This window comes from Centropristis striata, chromosome 19 (assembly GCF_030273125.1).
Source record: "Centropristis striata isolate RG_2023a ecotype Rhode Island chromosome 19, C.striata_1.0, whole genome shotgun sequence".
NCBI lineage: Eukaryota > Metazoa > Chordata > Actinopteri > Perciformes > Serranidae > Centropristis > Centropristis striata.
In genome coordinates, this window is record NC_081535.1 from 28,616,434 (window position 1) to 28,639,774 (window position 23,341).

General features: G+C 37.7%; 1 protein-coding gene across 1 annotated transcript; it reads right to left on the reverse strand.

The window, feature by feature from the left end:
* Positions 1 to 5,998: 5,998 nt before the first annotated feature.
* On the reverse strand, positions 5,999 to 22,969 carry crata (carnitine O-acetyltransferase a). Its single transcript, XM_059357288.1, has 14 exons — positions 22,866 to 22,969; positions 20,043 to 20,339; positions 19,743 to 19,861; positions 18,507 to 18,560; positions 18,160 to 18,325; positions 17,315 to 17,489; positions 16,265 to 16,443; positions 13,999 to 14,099; positions 13,658 to 13,780; positions 13,423 to 13,545; positions 11,791 to 11,926; positions 11,359 to 11,421; positions 10,828 to 10,965; positions 5,999 to 8,870 (listed from the first exon to the last, which is right to left on the reverse strand). Exons 1-14 carry the CDS (start codon positions 22,890 to 22,892, stop codon positions 8,655 to 8,657), a joined length of 1,917 nt encoding a protein of 638 aa, XP_059213271.1. The 5' UTR covers positions 22,893 to 22,969; the 3' UTR covers positions 5,999 to 8,654.
* Positions 22,970 to 23,341: the final 372 nt, after the last annotated feature.

Consider the following 23,341-nt stretch of genomic DNA (forward strand, 5'->3'; position numbering starts at 1 on the left):
AAACATCCTCTAATTACAATTAATACCTGTGGATATATTATCCCGTCCTTCAGTGTCAAAATAATATAAACTCCAAGCTCTATAAAGCGTAATCTAAGTACTTACATGAGGAAGTCTGACTGGTTGTTAGAGATCTTACAGAGGGAATGAATTCAGTTTGAAGTCTATGAGTGCTCAGAATGAAAAGTCACAGTTTCAAGTTACTCCCTGAAGCAACACTCCAGTAGCCAATGATGCATTATTTGGAAATCTATTTGCTGCTAGAGCGGATAATGATTGTGAAATCCACAAGGACTTCAATGCAGGAAATGAGGAGGCTGCCTTCTGGTAACAATGCGTCATAGTGGCCAGATCAGACATGTCAACATGCACTCAGGATGTTTTGATTCTTGGAATAACTTTTAAACCTATAAAGCCAAGTGTATCATATTCGATACATAAGTTTTTGAGACCTCTACATCAAAAACCTGATGAATACATGAATTGATGATTAAAAAAACTGAGCAACAAATTTCACAAAAATACCAGATGTAACAAAAATGATTTGCTGGTTCCACTGGTGGATCTGTCATTTCTGCGTGAAAACTTCATATCAGCAGATGTATGACGTTGTTTTATATGGAAAAAAATATTTTGTATGTTTGAGGAAAATGTTAAAAGGAAAGTCAAAGTTTTATTTGGTTAAAAATATTAGGTTTTATATGATTATGTGAGTTCAGGAAAAGCAAATTGTGAGCAACAAATTGCACAAAAAGACCTGATGTATCAGATATGATCCAAATTAAATTCATATATGAAAATTGATATTGAATTTAAAAAAATGTTAGCCAGTTCAACAAACACTCCAGTTTTGAAAATGTAGAATTTTCTGGCAATTATTTCACGGTTCAGGCTTTATAGGGTTAAAGAAACTAGTTTGCGGTGTGGTGTGGCTTTAAGAAACCAGGGGAAAAAATCCTCTTTGTTAGTAGTATTTTCAGGGAGAGGCAGAAAACCCAGATGGGCTTATTTAAAGCCTCCACCTAAAAGTTCATAGTTATAAGAAAAGTAATAGCATAACTGATAATAGAAAAAACATATGTATAACATCAACAAGTTATAATGACAAATAACAAAAATAACAATATAAAAACAAAAATATGAACATGATATAAAAGTGTATTTGTGTGTGAATTAGAATTTAAAACAGCAGGATGAAGATCTAGTCTTAAAGTGCTCTTGAAAGTTTCCATGATCTGAATATACCTAATAGATAAAAACACATTTTAGAGACATGTCATGTCATGTCATGAACAGTAAGTATCTGAAGTTTCTGAAAAAGAGGTAAAGTTGAGACATGTGACTGAGATCTGATTGTCATCCTAACAAAACAATTCTAAAGAACCAACCTTCTGTGGAGTGTAGTCAGGAATATCTGCTGTTTCCTATTTTCTTAATGAAAACAGTTGTTATCAGCTTTTCCTGTCCTGTGACACAGACAGTGCTTTACAAACACATGTTCACACCTAGAAGCTTTAAAGAAGCACAATTTTCAAATACCAGAGTCAGACATTTTTTTCTGTCAAATGTCTGACATCCATCCGTTTACTGAATTATATGTTCCTTAAAATATAATGATGTCATACGAGTGGTCAGCTTATAGTACAAGAGTATAAAAGGAAGCTTGCACCACAGAGAATTGCAACAGGAGGATATTTCAAGAGGAAGTCATCAGTTTGTGGCAGTGACACGACATTTCAGAATACACTAAATCCTACGGAGGCCCAAATTGGTCAATGTTGAAAAAAAAAATATATTATGTTATTATTATATATTGTAGCAGTATGAAATAGGTTCCAAAAGGTTTAAATTTTGAATTTGCAAGTATTTCAATGAGTGCTCTATTAAGGGTTAAAGTGGTGAATCTGGGAGAAAAAAATTGCTTTTTTCCCACTTTTTTTTTGTAGATTTGCCACTTTAATCTAGTAAATTTGCAACTTTTTTTCTTGAAATATTACTTAAATGCAGTGGCGGGCGATGCATTTCACACTTAGGCCTTCAGTGATGTCCATCTTAGTCAATAAATACCTTTCATTATGCCAGCATTTATAACACCAGGACTGGAGAGCAGTTAGAAACACACTTAAGCACTACTAGGCATTGCATCACCTCAGTTGTGTAGCCTACAAAATGGTCTATTATCCGGCGCATCAGCAATTAAAACATATCTGGTATGCTACTGTCAAAACTTAAAAATAAAAGGGTCTTAAAAATTATCTTTCCAAAAAGTTTTATTAAATGAGTCCACAAAGAATATGCAAACAAGATTGTACAATAAATTGCAAAATCGCAGTTTAATATCAGAAAGACACTAACAAGACGGCCATACTTTGGCGACAGCGACACAATAAACAAGTCTTTTTGTGAAAAAACTTTTTCATGTCAAAACGTGACGTATCACGACTTTCTGTGACCTGTTGCTTTGAGTACAACCACACAGCTGCGCCAATGCGCCAGATTATTTACATACCGTTAACAGTCCCGGCCGGGTGTGACTCTGTTGATCTGCATAGCACTGCCGTGGCTCAAACTAGTAAGTATCCAATCACAGGACGCGTAAATGTCACGTTCAACGTGAGGCCAGCTAGAGGGCCTTACTGACACAACTCGTGATCTGATTGGCTATCGCAACTATCTATCAACTGTATTTGCCCGTTCACTTACAGTGCACAGACGCCCGCATTGTTGATTCTGAAGGCCCGGGCAGATTTCATACAGCCTGGCAACATAAGATAGAAGATTACTTTATTAATCCCACAATGGGGAAATTCAACCTCTGCATTTAACCCATCCTTTTTTACACACAAGTGAACACACCATGCAAGGAGCAGTGGGCAGCACATTACTGCGCCCAGGGAGCTGTGCAGGGGGGTTAGGTGCCTTGCTCAAGGGCACTTCAGTCCTAGACCTGTCAGTACCGGGATTCGAACCGGCGACTCTCCAGTTGCAAGCCCAATTCCTAACCTCTAGGCCACTGATTCGATAAAAACTCTAACCTAAAAACAACAGCACTGGAAGGAGCATAATATGACATTTAGAGAATATGAAAACTTTTAGATATTTAGGGAAAGAAAAAAAAAATTAAATTAACCTTTATCATAATTATGATCATGATTTCTGGTTATGTTAGGCCAGCAGACGGCCCACCACTGCTTAAATGTTACCAAATATAGTTCTTTGCCTGATAAAGGGTTAAAGTGAAAACCTTTGAGGGTTTATGTGTTAATGTGTTTCATACAGTATAACAACAAGATAGTGGAGGTGAAATCTGTGGTGAACACACATTTGATCCGGTCTACTTATCTGGAATTCTTCTATTCAAGAGAAATAGACTTCCCGGCCTCACAAAAGCAATGAACCATGTGTTTTTCACCACTTGGTTAAGTGCCAGCGTCCCACAGTCACCAGTCATGGAGGTTCATGGGAAATTCCAGGGAAAATGAAAGCAGACGGAGCAGCTGGAGCTGAACGGAGGGGTGGAGCTCATAGAAGGGCTGAGACTTGACACATGCAGCAGAGTTCATAGTGAGTCAGTCTTCAGCCAGCAAAAAGAGAAGTGAAAGGGTAAATCGAGTGTCCGTGCACACATGTTAAGGCTTCCTCCACCTCCACATTCTTCACAGAAACACAGCAGATCATGTTTGGCTGCTCTTAGCCTCGCCTGGATCCCAGTTCCTGTCCAAACTCTGCTTTCTCTTGCTTTTCCGCCTTTTCTTCCTCTTTGGTGGTTTTTGGTCTCTGTGCACTTTTCTTAGCATGTTAACCTCATGGGGAAGGAGCCAAACACTCGGGGGACTTAACCCCTTCATGTTCCCCAACCCAATTCTATAGAGAACCGGGGTAGGGGGAGAGAGCAGGTCAGCATTAGACGCCACATAGAAGTGGTGAACATCAGCTAAAAGCTGAGAACCTGATGATGACTTTAAGATGCAGCTCAGCGCTGTGTGTCAAGTTGTTCTTCAGAAATCTCTAATATTAATCGGTATGTGAAGGCTATCATTCCCATGCTCAATTATGTCTCATAAGTTGCAATTTTGGGGTTCATATTGGCATTTTGTAACACATTTTGCTATTTTTTAAAAACTCAATAAATATATATATATATATATATATATATATATATGGAAAAAAATGATTAGACCATTTTTTTCTTCAAGAAATTGAAGAAAACAATGGTCTAATATTTTTTTTAAATGCCTGGTACAACTAAAGGTACATTTGGTTGGACAAATATAATCACCATAACATTTCTTTATAATAACCAAAATCATTATCAAGAAAACCATATATTTGTTTAAAAAAAAAAGTACCTTTAGTTGTACCAGGTATTAAAATGAACAAGAAACTAAAGAAAACAAGGTGGTCTAATACTTTTCTCCATGACTGTACATGTCACATGAATGTACATATCCTCAAGGTCCTTGAGGATCATCATAGAAAAGTCCATGCTGTGATATTTGGTTTAGAATTTTTTTTGATATTTTGGAGTTTTCTGGCGATTTGATATTGAGCACTTTCATTCTATAAACTGCTGAAAGACCCCCTTTTTCTGTTAATGTACCTATGAAAGCTACACATCCTCTGAATGCTCTAGGTCTCTAGTTTAGGGTTGGACTATGGAAAGAAATAGGCAAAAGTAACACCTTTTCATTCAGAGGACTTGAGGAGGTCAGAGGTAATTTATGGTACCACTGTTGTAAGGGGCAAAAATACCTGCAATAAGTTACAATAAATACTTTGAAAACAAGCATTTAATTAGGGAGGAAGTGAACCGGCAACTACATCATGTACACATGTTCAACTGCCTGTTAACACAAATATCTCATCAGCCAGGCATGGAGACATGGTGAAGACGAGCTGCTGAAGTTCAAACTGATCAGAATGAGGAATAAAGGTGATTAAGGGACTTTGAACATGGCATGGTTGTTGGTCTGAGTGTTTCACAAGCTGATCTAACAACCATCTCTAGGGTTTACAGAGAATGGTCTGAAAAAGAGAAAATATCCAGAGAGCCTTGATGACTTGTTGATGCCAGAGGTCAGAGGAGAATGACCAGACTGGTGCCAGATGATAGAAAGACAGCAGGAACTCAAATAACCACTAGTAACAACCAAGGTCTGCAGAGGAGCATTTCTGAAGACACAACATGTCCAACCTTGAAGCAGGTGGGCTGCACCAGCCTGTTCTCTTGAACCCCAACTTATTTAACCTAGTTAACATACTAAAATATATTTTCTCCAATGTACAATGTCTGTAAAATGCAGAACAACAACAATAATATATATTAATAATACCTGTCAAATAGCAGAAATGTATGTATATAATGTGTACAGAATGTATATACACGTCTTATTTTTTATATTCTTATATCTATGTGTCTGTACCTTGAGCTGCTGTGACAACTAAATTTCCACACTGCGGGATAAATAAAGTCATATTTTAACCCCTCCACTAGTTTTGAATTAGTGAACAGTTTTCCTGTTGACTACACGGATGTACAATAAAACATTCATTCATTCATTATCCATTCATATATCTGAACTCGAGCGGGGGGCTGGGTCTGATCCCAGCTGACATTGGGCGAGAGGCGGGTCCACCCTGGACAGGTCTCAGACTATCACAGGGCTGACACAGAGACAGACAACCATTCACACCCACGGAAAATTTTGAGTAACCAAGGAAACCTTAGTGCATGTTTCTGGACTGTGGGAGGAAGTTGGAGAACCCGGAGAGAACCCACGCTGACACAGGGAGAACATGCAAACTCCACACGGAGTTGAACTGGCGACCCTCTTGCTGTGAGGCAAGAGTGCTGCAGTAATACATCACTGGATTAATAAAAATCTCACTGTTCCAAGACTTCTATTGGCATCGAACACTGCAGTAGTAGAGACGCATGGTGCTGAAATACATATTCTACAGTAGAATCTACTGTAAGGACAAAAACCCAGCAATAATGTAGAGCGGGTGTTTTGGAAAACATGCATTTAATTTGGAAAGTGTTGAACAATTTGAACAACAAACCATCACTAACATCCCCAACACATGCTCCATGTTATTATGCAGTTTTCCAGGTAGTCTATCCTACCAATGTGATTAGCTTAATTTCTGCATTCAGAATAATTACACGTCTTCAATTAACCCTACTGCATGCACAACAAACATGGATGAAAGGCTTCTGTGGAGGCACCTTTTTCACAGATTTAGACAAAAGAAATCTCTATCTGAGGAAGATTAATTGATTTTGCATTTACAAATGTTTTGATAAGACATTTTGAATGCAGTAAACTATGTTTCTTGGCACATAAACAAAGCAATATTACATTTTTTCAAAAGATTTAACAAAAAATTTCAAGTGATCATCAAGAAAAATTCAGTTTTCAAGAATAAATTCTGACTTTTGTCTGGCATAGTATGAAAAAACAAATACTCAATAGGTGCCACATGGTAGTAAATGTAATGATAGATGTGGAAATCAGAGCACAGGATTAATAAAATCGAATAAAAGAAATTGAATAGGCTGTACTGTACTGTATACTGTATGTATCCATGTTCAAACTTTTGACACTGCCCTTCAAAATAAAAGGCCAGGGAGAGGTATCTAGGTAAAAAGAGAACATAATTTGTTATGTAATCTCTGCACCCATTGAAAGACACTTACTGTCATGGAAAAATTATTAGTCAATTGTTTTCTTCAATAACTGTTCATTTTAATACTAAAGGTACAGCTGTTTGGACAAATAAAATGATAACAAAAATAGCCCATACGAGTTTAATTTAAGAGCTGATATCTAGACATTTTCCATGGTTTTCTTGATAATGATTTTGGTTATAATCAATAAAACCATGGAAAATGTCTAAGTATCAGCTCTTAAATTAAACTCTTATGAGCCATTTTGTTTTTATCATTATATTTGTCCAAACAAATGTAACCTTAGTTGTACCAGGCATTAAAATGATCAAGAAATTGAAGAAAACAAGGGGGGTCTAATAATTTTTTCCATGGCTGCATTCATCAGTGTCACAAAAAAGTGACATAAAATGTATAAAATCCATCTCACTGCAATTAATAGACTTCACTGGCACATCACTACCATCAGGTAATGTCATGGTGGATTGCTAATGCATAATTTACATGTGACAACAAAGGAAATGCAAGGAGAGGTCTGGGAATATTGTCTGGAACAATAAAAGACTTCATCTGTGTGCCTGTCATTTTCCACCATGTGACCTATGGCGCACCAATGGAACAATCAAAAATAAACCACACTGGCCGTGTTCTATGCAATGAAGCACAATGTCACCTGATACAGCAATGTGGCTCTGTGGTTTAACTGGTTTTAAGACACTAATTGAGGTCTAAGGCACAGAGTAAGGCAACCAGTTTATAGCCACAGAGGCAAATCTTCTTCAGAGAATCAAACTCACATGCCTCACTAGTGATGTGCCAGTGAAGCTTCATGAACCATTTTCATTATTTTCTGAGTCCACTTAATGGCGCTCTCTGATCAACAAAGAGCTGAAAGCACACTCAATTACCATTGCTTAGGCTTTTTCTTTAAACCAATAGCTCCATCTAGTGGGCTCAGAAAATAATGAAAATGGTTCATGAAGCTTCATTGGGACATCACTATGCATCACCCAAGAATGCAACCATTCATTTTGATTTTTTAACAACTTTTCATTGAGCTCTCTGAGTGCCCTTCTAGTTGATGTTAAATTATCAATCCATATCCATTAACAAGTGTATTTTTGTTAATTATATTTCAATTTTAGACTTTAACCCTTATACCCTCCTCGGGCTCCTCACACATCACATCACATCCCCTGGTACTCATAAAGCTCCATATTATAACTGGCAAAAATACAAGAATTACATGCATTGGCCTACAATGCAAAAAAATTGTGTAATTTGGTGGAATACAGTGAAAATGTCAAATATCACAAATTTTCTTCAAAATGATATGCTGACATTACAGAATGAATGGTTGTATGGCACAACATAAAAAATGCTAATGCAATCAAAACAATCTTTGACATATCCAAGACTAATCACCACCAAAGCCCCATTACTATTAATTATATGGGAAATATATATATTTTTTTGATAATTCAAATATAAACTGGCATAAAAAGGGTTAAAATACTGAAAATTATTGATTGTTTGGTAGTTTTGAACACGTCTGAAGTTGTTTAAGAGATTTATGGAGAAGAAAAAGCAGAAAAAAATATTGATGGTGACTCAATAGCAGTTTTTGTGCGCATGGACATTTGTCACGAGTGTAAATTTGAGGAGGGCATAAGGGTTAAAATGAAATGTCTGAGAAACTGCATCATTATTAATTTAATGTGCGTGTGCATTATATCACCAGAGTAAGAGCGGCTCCCAATCATTAAACAGCAGCTATCACAGACTCATTTAAAGTGCACGATGATCAATAAGATGAGGAGAAATCACTGGTTCAAGCTACCAACTGGAGCAAGTCTTACACCAGGTGTGGGGTCGAGTCATCCAAATGTTACTCATCGGTCGTCTAATCAGATCTGACTCGTAGGCGCCACCACTGAGACGGGCCCTGTCATCCATGAAGAGGTTAGCCCAGTCTGGAGAAGCTTCACAGTTTGGCTCTTGGGGTTTGTTCCAGCAGAGTCCTCATGTCCAACAGTGCTTCCTCCATGGCCTTGGCCAGATGCGCCGCTTTCGTTTCCTCGCAGGTGTTGAAAGACGACACTGCAAAGTTGATGTGATCGTTCATGGGATTGTAGCACACACCGTATCCATCGGGGACAACCGGGCCGAAACACATGACGCAGTCGGTCTGGGACGGTACCTTGAAGAACGTAGCAGGTAGTTAGCCAACAGTTTTGGTAATTGGGTAATTATAGACTGTATCATAGAAGCTGACTAAGCCACCATGACCTCAACCATTGGTTTGTGGTTGGTTGGTTTGTTTTGATGCCTTGAGTTTGAGGCATTATGGTGCTCACTGTCTTTGCTGCTTTGAGCCAAATGACCATATTTGTACAAGAGCGTGGAGCTAAAGGAGGTCACAGTGATTATTATTATTATCAAACCCACAGACTGACCAACAAAGTATTCAGTCAAACTGAACTGAAATGATATCAAACATGTATGGACGACAACAACTGCAGCATTTTATCAAACTTTCACAAACAACAGGCTTCACCGCTCTATATGTTTTTGAATGAAACATAAAAAAAGCCAAACTTTACAGTATTATTTCGACAACTTCTCGACATGATATCCTGGCACATGGTGGCTATAGATTCCTTAGATCTTCTAGTTTCATATTATATCAGTATCTCCAGTATATTCCTAAAAGTGAACCTGCTACGGCCTCCAAAAAAAAAATGGTGAAAATACAGACAGCCGGTAGTAACGCTAAATATCGATACTTGGAGGCCATGAATCTAAATAATATTGCCACGCAAAATATAGCAATATTATGCTGTATCAATTTTTTTCTCCCATCTCTACAATTTAATGTGGAAGGGTTTCATATTTTACATTAAATATAATATTGATTTTAGTTATCTCTCCCTTTTGCAGGCGTATGCTGACTACATGGGCTTCGTTCTGACACTGAATGAAGTATGAAGTATATAATGAGTATCTCCAGTACATTCCTAAAAGTGACCCCCGCCAGCCATCAGAACGCTAAATATCAACACTTGGCGACCATGAATCAGATTAAAAACATACACTTGAAACTGGTGAATGAGATCATAAACTGAAGTATTAAGTCAAGTGACAAGTAGGGCCAAAATTATGACTTGTTTGATTCTGACTCATGGAGGTTTAAGGCTTCACTTATTAGAGGAATATTTGTATTTGAATATTTGTAATATTTTTTAGGTCTTAGTCAGACGTGGATATTAATGTGTTATACTGATTTCATTACATCACTCAAGTATCTTTTATTGAGTTAAGTTTTTTTTAATGCTGCACGCTTTTTTACTTGAGTATTCTTTTTTGAGAAAAAGCATTGCTTTTACTACATTACATTTGTATGCATTAATAGTGCTACTTTCATTTATTACTATATGCAGTCATGAACCGTTTGGAGGCACGTGGTCCTGCTGGGTAAAACAAAAAACAGTAAATAAAAGTGGGGTTTAAAATTAATCTCAATTTTAAAATTAATCTTAATTTAAAAAAAACACAAAGAACAAATAAAAACAAAAAAGAAAACAGAGCAAAGGCTCATGTTGAGTTAAAAGCCAGTGAATAAAAATGGGTTTTAAGATTCCTAAGATTCCTTAAGATTCATGACTGATATGTGTCAACTACAGATGTCTTCTTCATGTTGAAACACCACAGCGGTGTTATTTCAATTACTTCAATAAGTCGTCTGATAAAAGGCATTTTTCAAAAATATTGGAGACACCAAGCAAAACGTGTCATTTTAAACTCTGTTAAAAATTGGTTAACTTACTTAAGAGTGTACCTATTAATGTAAAATGTGGTTTTTAACTTGAGACATACAGACTGGGGATATGGTGTGATGCATATGTGGCAACTTATGCAATCAGGATGATGACTTATCATTTCATCATCAAAAAAAATTCCATTTTCCATTGTATTTGTTGCAATTTCTTAAGTTACTCGTTACTCAAGCTTTCTTCAGGAAACACTTTTGTTCGTTCCTCAAGTAGTAACTTTGACAACTAATTTTACTTCAACTTGAGTGCAGTTTGTAGCTACTCTACCCACTTTTAGTCCTAATATTAGATGGTAAGATATAATGCAGCAGTGGTTTCCCATACCTGACTTGTGGAGAGCTTGTAGTGTAAGGCTTTGGCGTAGGCAGAGTCTGTGTAGATCTTAGGTATGGAGAGTTTTTCTTCAACAGCCACCATCTTTAGACCCAGGAGGTGTCTGTCTATGGCCTGGCCACCGATCGCCTATGCGGAAGAAAATATTCATTTGTTTGTTATGTTAGTCTTCAGATGGTAAAGTCCGGGTAAAGTGAAATCAAAGATTTTTGTGAAAACATATTATACAAGTTACAAAAAAGGAAGAAAAAAAACAATTTTTCTTTTCAAAAAATCTTTTTTCTACTAGATTTTCCGCTTTTAATCTCATAAATCGGCTTCTTTTTTCTCCTAGATCTGCCTGTTTTAATTTCATAAATCTGCTACTGCTGGCTCTGCGACCCAGAGGAATAGGACATATCAGGCTTTGATACACACACAATACTTGTTAGTGAATACATTGTGTTTGTTTGGCTCTGCACTTGAACATTTATTGACAATGATAAAAACCCAGAATATCACCAGACGGATCCTCATACTCACTATGTTGGTATATGACCTGTGTGCCTGTACTGCTTTCTCCAATAGATCCACTTTCTCTGTGTTCTGCAAAAAAAAAGAAAAGAAAGAAGACAGCAACGTTACAACACATCTAGTATGAGTGTTTAAGTTTCAAATATATATTGACTAAAAACTTAATGTGTAGCATTGAAATTCTGAAGATTAAAACAATAGAGTTCATTATTGTCATCATTTTGTCTTTGGCTACATCTCTGGCTTTATATTTTTCTAATGAGGATCCAGTGATGTTTCGGTTATATGGACGAAGGCTCAGTGGTCATTTGCTACCAGTTCTCTTTGAACTCACTGTTGTAACACTGACCAGTTTGGGTGGGAATCTTAGTGGGTGAATGCCGTTATATGTGTGCTGTAAATACAAATATGTCACATCAAAATGTTGCCCCCTGATCAGACCTGTTTGCTGGGATCATCAAAGGCCTTGACAAAGGCAGCTGAGGCACTGGAGGCTGATCGGATGGTGTCTGTCCGTCCCAGTCTGAACATACGCAGGGAGGCGCTTTCATATGTGGCACAGCAGTGCTGGTACATCCTGCCGAGAGGAGAGGAGAGGCGGTGTGAAACAAGGCTACATCAAAAATAGACAATAAAATGCTAAATAGACAATAAAAATAGAATAGAGTCTCTGAATACTAAACATCACTATCACACAACATGTATTCTGTTGACAGAATAAACCTTCAAAACAGACAATTATTAATCTAAATCTTAATTATTGAAAACATGGCAACTCCAGTTACACTGTGCATGTTTTTCCTTTTACCCCATTTGACCGCATGACTTCTTCCACGGTATTTTTACTCTCCTTATACAAGCCTAAATAAAGGCTTGATTTATGACTCAATGGAAAGGCACAGCTGAGCATTATGAGCGGCACCCTACTTATGAAGGTCATAAAATAATAACACGGAGGATCCTTTCTCTGAATTTAGACAGCCATCTCTTTGTCTGCCACATGGTCAACAACACCGATTGCAAAAGCAGTTCTTATTCATACAAAGTGCTTTTTTAACCAAGTCCCTAAACAGAGAATGAATCCACATTATTTCTATTAATGGAAAACAGAACTCTGTTGAAGCCTAAGTGTACAATAAAGGTTTTTTTTAGCCTTGTTCTAGAGCAGGGGTCGGCAACCTTTACCAACAAAAGAGCCATTATTGGCGAAAAAAAAGGAGAAATCTCAGAATGGAGATTTTATGATTTTTTTTTAGCCTTACAATGAAGATAAAACAGCCTTCATTGAAGCCTAATTAGCCTACCAACATTACTAATAAGTCACAATAAGCAGTTATTAAAATAGTTTCATCAGAATGCAGTGAGCAGTGGTGTGCCAATGAAGCTTCATGAACCATTTTCATTATTTTCTGAGTCGACTAGATGGCGCTGTTGGTTTAAAGAAAAAGACTTAAGCAATGGTAATCTTAGCCATCTAGGGAGCTCAGAAAATAAGGAAAATGGTTCATGAGGCTTCACTGGCACATCACTAACTAGCAGTGAGGACCCAAGTGCAAATAAAGGCTAGACTCCTGAGAAATATCTCAGGAAAGCTAGCCTGGTGAGGGAAACTCAAAACTAGACTTGAAACTGGCTAAATTTAAGGTTAAAGTATCGGACTGTAGACTTTCATAAGCTATGATGCACATTTTAGTTGACTAAAATGTTTTAAAAAAAATGTTTTACTGCTGTTTACAAACCACATTATTATAATTGAAGAATACACATTTATTTGGGAATACATCAAGGATAAATTAAAATTAAAATGTAGAGAAATAACTGTTATTATTTCGCATAATTCTTTGGTCATCTTCTAATCCTCTAAATTTTGCCAATTAGGTCCAAGTATGAAAGTTGCAAATTTATGAAATTTAAATTGGCAAATCTAGGAGAAAAAAACGCCACAGATTTATGAGATTAAAAGTGGCAGATCTAGGAGAAAAAAGGGAGCCGCTGTAGATTGCCTGGTTTAGAGTGTAAGGACTAAAAAGTCTGCAAACCCAAACAGCTCCACATGACTTTTCATCAACTCACCTGTAGTAAGCCAGTTGTAGCGCCATTTGTATGAAAGCATCAGGGCTCATCTTGTGGGCCTTTGGGACATTTTTCCCAAAGTGGCTAAACACATAGACCTTCATATCCAGGTCCTGGGCCAGTCTGTGGTGGAAGAGATATCAGGACAGTGAGATCTGACCTATCTTTATGAAGTTAAAATGTATATTTACTTATTATACTGGTTACTGAATGGCATTATAAAATCTGCCCTCACATGTTCATGGCGTGCTTGGCCTCCTCAATATCCTTCTTGATCTCAGGCGTGATGTTAAAGTGCAGTTTCTGGGGCATGGGCAGAGGCACCATGGGAGACCGCACCTTTTCTTCTGACTTCCTCCTGTTATGACAAACAGGAAAGAAAAGAAATAATGACACAAGGTGAAATAAAAACCATACTCAACAAAGCCACAGTTTTTTGTTTCTTAATCAACCTGTCCATGCCATAGCAGAAAGTCTGTGTACTCTCTGACTTGTTGCTGAACTTTTAAAGGCATTAGAACAAGAAGAATTCCAAATAGTTAGCAGCAGCGTCTAAATAATCTTTGACCTACTTACGTGTATTCTACAACATGGTCGATCAAGGCCACTATGGGGGGGCCCTCAGCTGGAGCATGCTCGTAGTTCGCACCACATACCCCGTCTTCTCCAATAATAAACTGAAAGAAAGGGCAGAAAAAAAAATTAAGTTCTAATCTGTTAATGGCCACTTTATTGTGAAAGGGTGAGGCCAGGCAACACATTTTACAATCCAGTTCTTTTTGAGAGTTGAAATTGTTCTGCAGCTTAAATACTTTAGTGGAAAATGCTGCAGAAACCTCTAGGGGACTGGGAAGACCAGCCCTCCCAATCTGAACCAGACAAGTGCTTTATTATTAGACGTATAGTCATGAAAAGTCCTTAATAAGAGTGTTTGAGTTAGCAGTAGTTCCATAGTACTTGCTCTGCTTTCACACATGCACCGCTACACTAAACTTATATATTGGCTATCCATTAACCAGAAGAGCTGTAAAGGAGAATGCAAAGGTCAAATTTTAATTTAGTACATGAAATGTTTGATTGAGTCCATGAAGGAGGTCATTGTGTGAACAATTTACAGCTAAGAAGCGGGCGTGTTGCTGATCATGCGACTGGTGCAAAACCAGAAGAAAACAAACATCCAGGGTTAAAGCAGAAGGAGCATTTAGAAAAGAAGTCCAGTAACACCGTCTAACTGGAGAGACCAAAAGATTTCTGTCTGTAAGGGGCCAATTCCAGTATGGTCATGAAAAAGCAAGAACAGCATGTGACTTGGTTGTTTTGCGGTCACATTCTGAACTGTCTACGTGTCTATGATTGCCACAGTATGGGTTTACATCATGTCCTGCCTTTTGCACGATCTACCCACACACAAACCCCCTACTCCCTCGCAGAGACCAAACTGAGTATTTTTTAGGAAGTGAGAATACATCTAACACAAACAACGCGTTCAACTACGGAGCCCCTAAAGGGACATAGTGAAAATAAAATAAAACTTTGGTTTCCCGTGAGCACGAGAAACATTTCTGGTGAGCACGAGATACTTTCTGGTGCTCACCAGAAAGTATCTCGTGCTCACCAGAAAGTATTGCATGCGTGCATAGTGTCTGTAAGAACACCCTCTGCATTTCAGCTTGTTTCTGTGTGAAAATGACATAACAGGAGTTAGTTCGGCTATATTTTGACTGGGACCTCATTATAAGGACATTGCTGCTTTACTTGCAAAAAACGACAGTTGTTTTCCCGAAATAACGATATAATTAATTCGAGATCTTGAGAAACCAAAACAAAAGTGTAGTCAGGACGAGTAGCCAGTAATGTAATGTATTTGTAAGCCGGCCTGTGTGGGACAAGCCTCTCCACACCCTGGGACTCTGCGTTGTGTTGTTTATGATGATAGAGGGCGGAGGAGGGACCAGTCGGACACAGGTGGTCGTTATATTGCGGCTCGGACCGCGTCATGCTTTCTCACAACGGCTGGCCGCTCAACCTTAAACAGTACAAGTAAACACTGGCGTGAGACAACAGAAAGTCTAAAGGCATGGTTTCCACATTAACTGGTTGCCGTAGGCTATGATCTGCGCATTTTCTGTTACGCATGAGCTGTCCGTGGTACTGAAACAACAATCGCCGTTAATGTGAGAATTCTGTCTGATGCAGGTCTATGTTATGCTGTACATTAACACCTTATCTAGCCTACTGATTGGGTTTATCTGTAGTCGGCACTTTGTGCAATAAAATGATTTATTGTGCCGTGTGATAGAGCCGATACGCATGTTTTATCTTTACTGTTGTATTGTATACAGCCTTTATAGAGCTCTGTTTTCGGACTGTTTCCCTCAGTCAGACATTCAAGTTGCCCTGCAGCTCTGAGAACTATCAGGAGTCATTTCAGCAGTTAAGCAGAATTATCACAGACAATAGAACAGAACAGAGATGGTGCATTAATTACCTAGAGACATTTTTTGATGCACAAATTCGGCAGAGGCAAAACAGACCGCTTTGGACAAGACCTGGGAGAACCAGGACTAGATGTATGAGAGACGAGAAGTGTCTTTGATGTGTGACCTCTTGGTGGTGTTGTGTGTTAATGCTTCAGTACCATCTAGCCACATTTGCGTGCATTATACATCGAATTTCACAGACTTTTGCGTCACCATATGCACACAGATTCCCCCCTAAAGACGCTCGTCTAAACACGGAATAAAAAGTAACAAAGCAAAACCACTTTTGCGTTTTCTGTCCAGATCGTCTGCATCTAAACAGGGCCTGAGTGTACAGAAAATAAAAAGCCTCAGTGGATCACCTGTAACGTCTTGTCAAACCAGCGGTTGCCACTGTTCCACTGGCTGCCTCCTCCATGCAGCATCTGGACGGCTGCACAGCTGCGGTACATGTCATCAGACACTTGAGGCATCGCTCCGTCCAAACACACAGTGAAGATGCTCCTTTGGATGGCTGACACAGATGCTCTGTTGGTTTTATCTGGACAGATCAACAGACACAAAGCAGACATGATGTTTTTCAGACTGTCACAGTTTCATTTAATTCATCAAGATATTGCTACACACCAGGGATGGGAACAATTAATTGATGATCGAGTAATGTTTGTTAAGATTTTGGTCGATCACGTGGAATTTTTAATCGATCGTTCAGTTGTGCTGCAGTATGTCAATAAGCCAGTGAGCTGAGAATTAAGTTGCATAAAGCTACAGTTTGCAAACTGAAAGTTGCAATAACAATTATAAAACACACAGAAATACAAGAGGATTAATTGGAGCAAAACTATCTTACTGTATTAAACCTTACTAGCATTAATTACTGAGTTTATCCAAGTTTGAGTTTTGATCCAAAACTTATTTAAACACAAAACATTTAAATATGCAAGATTACTGTGAAAACTAACCTCATGCCTCTTTGGGGGGCTAAAACAAAAATAAAAAAATCATAAAATAAAATATTGTACTCTTTGATGTTATCTTTACAGTTTAATCTCAGTTGATTTAATTTACCGATTGACAGGATCGAGTCTCTTTTCATCCTTTCAAAATAAAAGTGTCCGTTATCAAAACAGGCCTTTGCACAGTACTTATATATATATATTTTTATTTTTATTTTGCCCATGTATGCATGCAGCGATTAATCGGTTAATTGATTGTTAGCGGTAATTGAGTTAGCAGGTTTCTTTCAAACGCACATCTCTATTACATACTGTCTCTTTCTAGAATTTACATATTGGAGATGCACTTGGGTAACAATTCATCTCTGTGTTAATATAATTCATCCACATTCTGGTAGCGGCCCATGCACCCAGCTATTCATCTATCTGAGAAGACACAGAGGTCTTCTAGCTCACCCTTGGTGAGGTTGACGTAGGCCTTGCCCCAGGCGTCCCGGTGCTGGGTGGTGAGGATGCCGACAGGCTCCATGTCGGCCTTTAACGAGTCACTACAGATCCTCTCCAGCTGAATACAGAGCTGATCAGCTGTCAGTGGAGTCCCATCACTGTTGTACACGGCCAACGAAAAGAACTGATTCCAAAGTGGAGGAAAGACAAGAAAAGGTTCAGTAAGTCTTCTCACTTTTAGTTCACAACTGTCAGTTTGCAAAAAGAACAACTGTATCCAGTAAATGGTAGCTGTGGGGGGTGGTGGTGGTCTGTATCTGCAGAGGCCATGCCCTTTTCCTTTTTATTTTGCTATGTTTCTTGATAATAACGAAAATAATTATGAAGAAAACCATGGGAAATGTCTAGATATCAGCTCTTAAATTAAACTCTTATGAGCTATTTTTGTTGTTTTCATTATATTTGTCAAGAAGAAAACAAGGCTGGTCTAATAATTTTCCATGACTGTGGGCAAGGATCTCAAGGGGAATTTAAGAAGATATTTGGAAATCATCTACTGGAACCCACAGCTTTAAATAATCCCAAAGCTGACCTGATGAAGTATGAAAATCTCTGAAAAAGATCAATAAATTACTTTTAACTGTGTTCACTTATACATACTTTACTTGTTTCATAAAAAAAACATCCAGTTGTCATTATACTAGCCAATCTAGACTGACCTACTGAAACCCAGAGCTATTTGTTGATACCAGTTTTCCTGTAGCACTAAAGTGAGACCCAGTGAAGTCAGGAAACCCTAACAGGGTCAAAATAAATTGAACTTGCGTTGTACAGCCCCTTCGTCCCCTCCTCACCTGAAAGTTGTGTACTACAGTAATATGTATTGGGGGTCTGGAGCTCTTGGCATGGTTCACCACTGAGTCGCGCGTTCGACCGGGGATCCGGCAGGACGACAGGACTTCATAGTACTGATTCATACACAGGGGCTTCCCTCCCAGATACTCGACAGGTATTGCCTCACTGAAAGACAGACATGTTCTGCCATTAAAACACAAACTGTGTCTGAACCAATCAGCAACTGCAACTTTGTACTTGTGTTCGTGACAGGCAGTGAAAGCATCGGAAGGCTGAGAGACAAAAAACATAAATACAAAAGAACGGCTGGAATGCAAAGGCCAATAAAGACAATCACAGTACTCACTTGTCAATCATTGTCTTAAAGTCCAAAACACCTGCTATCAGTTTGGCAGCAAACCTAAACAGAGAGACAATATATTGTTTTAAATGTTAGCTTCAATCCTTGTGTTGGAAATACAGTTAGCGCTTTCAGTAAACATCTCGTTTGAAAAGCAGAATTAATCATGACACAGTGGAGCTGAATGATATGGACAAAAACAGTATTTGGTGATAATATGAAGCAAAAAGTAATGAAATTGTGAATATTTAACTATAGTTGATTTGACTTATAGTTGAATTCTAAGTGAACTGTGACCAACCAGTTCAACAGTAACACAAACATCAATGCCACCTGTGTCTTGTTAAGGACCAGGGTTGGTACACATTGTTAAATCAGATTTAATGCTTTTTAGGACCTTTGTAAAGGCTAATACATACAAACAGATACATGTGTTCTCTCTCCCAGGGCTGCAAGAACACAATGATGTCATTTTATTCTTGCAGCCCTGGGAGAGAGTATCTGTATCTGTTCTTGACACATCATCTGGGCAGAACTTTGTTCTTGTGTGGTGTCCAAGAACTATTGTTTGATTGGTCAGAAATTTGAATTTGAATGAGACGTGTGCTGCAGTGGGAGGGCCCTAAGAGGAGTTCTGCAGTGGAGTTTCTCATGAAGTATGGAATGTCCTACCAGAAAAACTTTTTCTTGCAAGCTCAAGAACAAGAAAAAATAATTATCTGTTCTTGTGGAGTATGTAAACGGCTTAAGACCTCAACAGATAGAATTAAAGGAGCTTTCCGCAGCAAAACAAACACCTTAGGGCTGACCGACAGCAAACATAATGAGTGGGACCATTTCTTCAATGATGGTTGTGTAGATGACAATGTATGAACAATGACTAATGAGGTGAAATGTTCTTTAGAAAAGTTATTTGCCTGCTGAGTACAATTGCATAGTCTTATCAGTGAAAAATAGTTGCACAATCAGTATAGAAAATCTTTTATCTGCTGCAGAATAGGTAATTGGTGAATGTTTGGTTTCTTCTTTAAACCTGTTGGTTAGAGCAGATGGTCTGTGGCGAACAGTAGGAGAAAAAGAGCTGGACTGAGCGACAACCAAAGACCAAATCATTTTATAATAAATGAATCCTGTGGCTTATGACCTACCATTATATGACATTTTAAGAAATTAAATTCTAAATATCTAATGCAAGACTTTTTAATGATAAGCAGGACTGGACTTGACTGTACATGTGATCACCTTATTTGTCCCTGCTTATCACTGAAGTTCATGCGGGGCAAGACCAACCCAGGACTGGAATGAACCACCACAGGCAATCGGTATTCAAGGTAGGCAACCTGCACCCACCACTGAGACAACTACAAGGACAAAGAGATATACAGATACAGACAGTCAGTAACAGGTCAGCATAATGGCAGAATAAACCTGTTTTTCTAAAAGTCAAATGACAGTCGTGTTTACACTGACAAAGAAACATTGTTACTTACAAAAGTTGTAAATTCACACATCAATTTAAAAAAAAATAAATGAAAGTCTCACCCAGTTCTCAGTGTTTCGTGCTCTGTTTTCCAGGCCTTTCTGAAGCCTCTCTCCAACCCCGCCAGCTTTCTGAAACTCATCCACCAGCTCTTTGGTGTGTGACAGCTCATCCACCTCCACAATGGGCTCCAGGGCACAGATGTAGCGCTCACAGGTCTGCTGCAGAGGGGGGACAGGCAGACTGGGCAGTCCCTTCTGGTGGGTCAGGTATCTGCCCGTCACCCGAGTCACTGATACAGGCTTCACTAGGTGACAGGGCTTGATTAAGCCACAGGGTTTCGCCATCCCCACCTTCACCTGAAACAAAAGAGTGACCATTTAATAACCGTTTGTGGTGTCATATTTGAGTGTAAGTGTGTGTTGGCAGGCCTGTCACAATAACTTATTTCTGTTGGACGAAATATTTTCCAAGAAATAATTGTGATTTTGTCATTTTTAGAATGTGTACTGCCTCTGATATAATGATAATAGCTAGTACACAATTTTAAAGAGCAATTAACTTGTATTTCTTAATAATATTTTGACATAAAATTAAAAAATATCCTTAATAAATAAGGGGAAAAAGTACAACCAAAACAAGAAAAAAAAATTAACTCTCAAGCTGTAAACAAAAGTTGAATTGAAAAAAAAAATGACACTTGGCACAAGGGTCTTGAAAACCCTGCTGTTTATTCTGCAATTCCTTAGGCACGTTGGCTACAAGGTTGATTCTTATGTAATCAAAAACGCATGTAAACAGTCAATATCGTTCGATATATAAAAACATATATATATACACACACACAACATTAAGCTGTATTTTTTTCTGAGTTAAGAATAATAAGTCGATAATGTAATTTTTGCAACAGACCTATGTGGTGCTGTTGTTATTTCCCCAGTCAACTGTGGAAAAATAACTCACCAACAGTAATTATATTACTGCGAGAGTGTGCTCTTTAATACCATTGTTGTTTTAAAGCCATTTTATTTTGATGCCAGGGATAGTCATCTTTGTTTTTAATCACCTTTAAAAATGACTCCCTAATTTATAGTTAATGCAGGTTGTTGACATTAAATACCAGATCATGCTGAATCTGGCTCCTTAATGTAAACATTTTTTTATCTGTTAAAGACTTTTAGTTGCACTATCTCTGTTTACATCCGACCACATTATGCATTCTGTATTTTTTCTATATTATATATATCATATACCACTTATACTATACTGTGTATATCTCTGCATACATTTATTCATTGATGTTCATACTTCTACATGCAACCAGCTATTTAACCTATTTAATATGCAAAAATATTTTTTTCTCAGATGTGCAATATCTCTAAAATACAAAGTACTTTCAGTAAAAAAACAGACAAAAAATATATATTAATAATAAATGTCAAACAGCAGAAATGTATGTATATAATGTGTACAGAATGTATGTACAGTAGTGTTGAATGTATGTTTATGTCATATATTTTGAAATGTTTTTATTGTGTTTTCTATATCTATGCGTCTGTATCTTGAGCTGCTGTGACAACTTACTTTCCCCACTGTGGGATGAATAAAGTCTTATCTTATCTTAACCTTTTTGTGGCAGGTCTAAGAATATGTTGACCTTATAAACGACATGTCACCGGTAGAGGGCTCTCTGTACTTATTTTCCAGTTGATTACGGAAAGGACAAATATATCAACAAAAACACTAATAAGAAGTAAATTGGCAAAACAGAAATATTCAGAGACTAATTACAAATCCTCCCAGTGCAGTCCCCACTCATCTTTAGTTCCCCAACACTTAATTATTATGCTAAAGAATCGAAGAATTAAGCATGTCTCCTGCAGCATTTACATTATATATATACATATATATATAAGTGCTGTATATATATATATATATATACAGCACTGTTACATTATGAAGTGCCTACAGGCTAGAGAATAACTGTGTGATGAAACAGACAATATTAGCGTTTAAAGCTTTGACAGGTCATTGGACTATCTTCAAAGTCATATTAAAACAGTCTGCAGACATGTGACTGACTGCAGCAGATGTTTTTGCCAATTTGTTTCCAATATCTGCCACATACGACCCCTGACTTACACTGTTTGCTATCTTTAGTTAGCATAAGTAGCATAATCCGAATATGTCATTAATGTTAAGACCAAATAAGACTAAACATGATAGTGTGGATAAAGCTTGTCCTTCAATATATTCTGGCTGTACTGAACCTTAGCTAACCACAACATCACCTTTGACACAGTTAGCTTAGCTAGCGAACTGCTAACTAGCGCTACTATTAAACTTCAGTTCATGACGAGCTAAGTTAGCTGCTAACAGCTAACAGTATTAGGTTAGGTTAGATATACAGTTAGATATACATAGCTTCCGTTAGTCAGCTAACTAGCGCTCATTGCTAACTCCCCATAATCATTATAACTCAAAACCACCACAATATATATATATATATATATATATATATATATATAACATATATATATATATATATATATATACATATATACACACATATATATATATATATATATATATATAACACAAAATCACCTTTGACACAGTTAGCTGAGCTAGCGAACTGCTAACTAGCGCTACTATTAAACTTCAGTTGATGACAAGCTAAGTTAGCTGCTAACAGCTAACAGCTAACAGTATTAGGTTAGGTTAGATACAGTTAGATACACATAGCTTCCGTTAGTCAGCTAACTAGCGCTCATTGCTAACTCCCTATAATCATTATAACTGTTGTTAGCAATTGGATTTCAATAACTTGAGCTCAAATTGGCTTTTGGCCAACATAAACAAGCAGATAAAGGTGCGTTGCTTACCATAGTTCTGCTCCAAATACCCCACATTTTACTCCCAGTGACCCGCCCACAGACTCAATTGGACAGCAAACAGAAAGTTACAGAGTCCGATAGTCTAAAACTCTCTGACTCCTCTAGGTCACACTCACACTTCACTACACACACACTCAGGTAGCTGCTGCAGCTCTACATGATACTGATCTCACTGGGTGTGACATTGACTGATTGTTAGTCTACTCACTCATTGACAGAGCACAATGAAATTATAATATTTCGTCACCCTGTTAAAATAATCGCCTAACTCATTTTTTCAAGTTTTGCAGGAAACACAAAAAACTTCACCAAAAGTGTAACATATGATATTTATTGATCACTTCAGTCAAAAAGGATGTAACAAAGGATGGCTATTTTTACTGTGTACTGCAAATTGTGGATGACATTAACCTAGTTGATAGATCTAACCAGGTTACACATCAATGGCACTATTTTCCTTTTGC

Bases quoted from the DNA above. Each gene is read 5' to 3' on its own strand.
- crata (XM_059357288.1), bottom strand. From the start codon at position 22,892: ATGTGGGGTATTTGGAGCAGAACTATG. The intron at 17,490-18,159 runs GTGAGGAGGGGA...CTTTGGAATCAG, and splicing joins CTGTAGTACACAACTTTCAG to TTCTTTTCGTTGGCCGTGTA. The intron at 13,546-13,657 runs GTGAGGGCAGAT...CTTCCACCACAG, and splicing joins GCCAAGCACGCCATGAACAT to ACTGGCCCAGGACCTGGATA.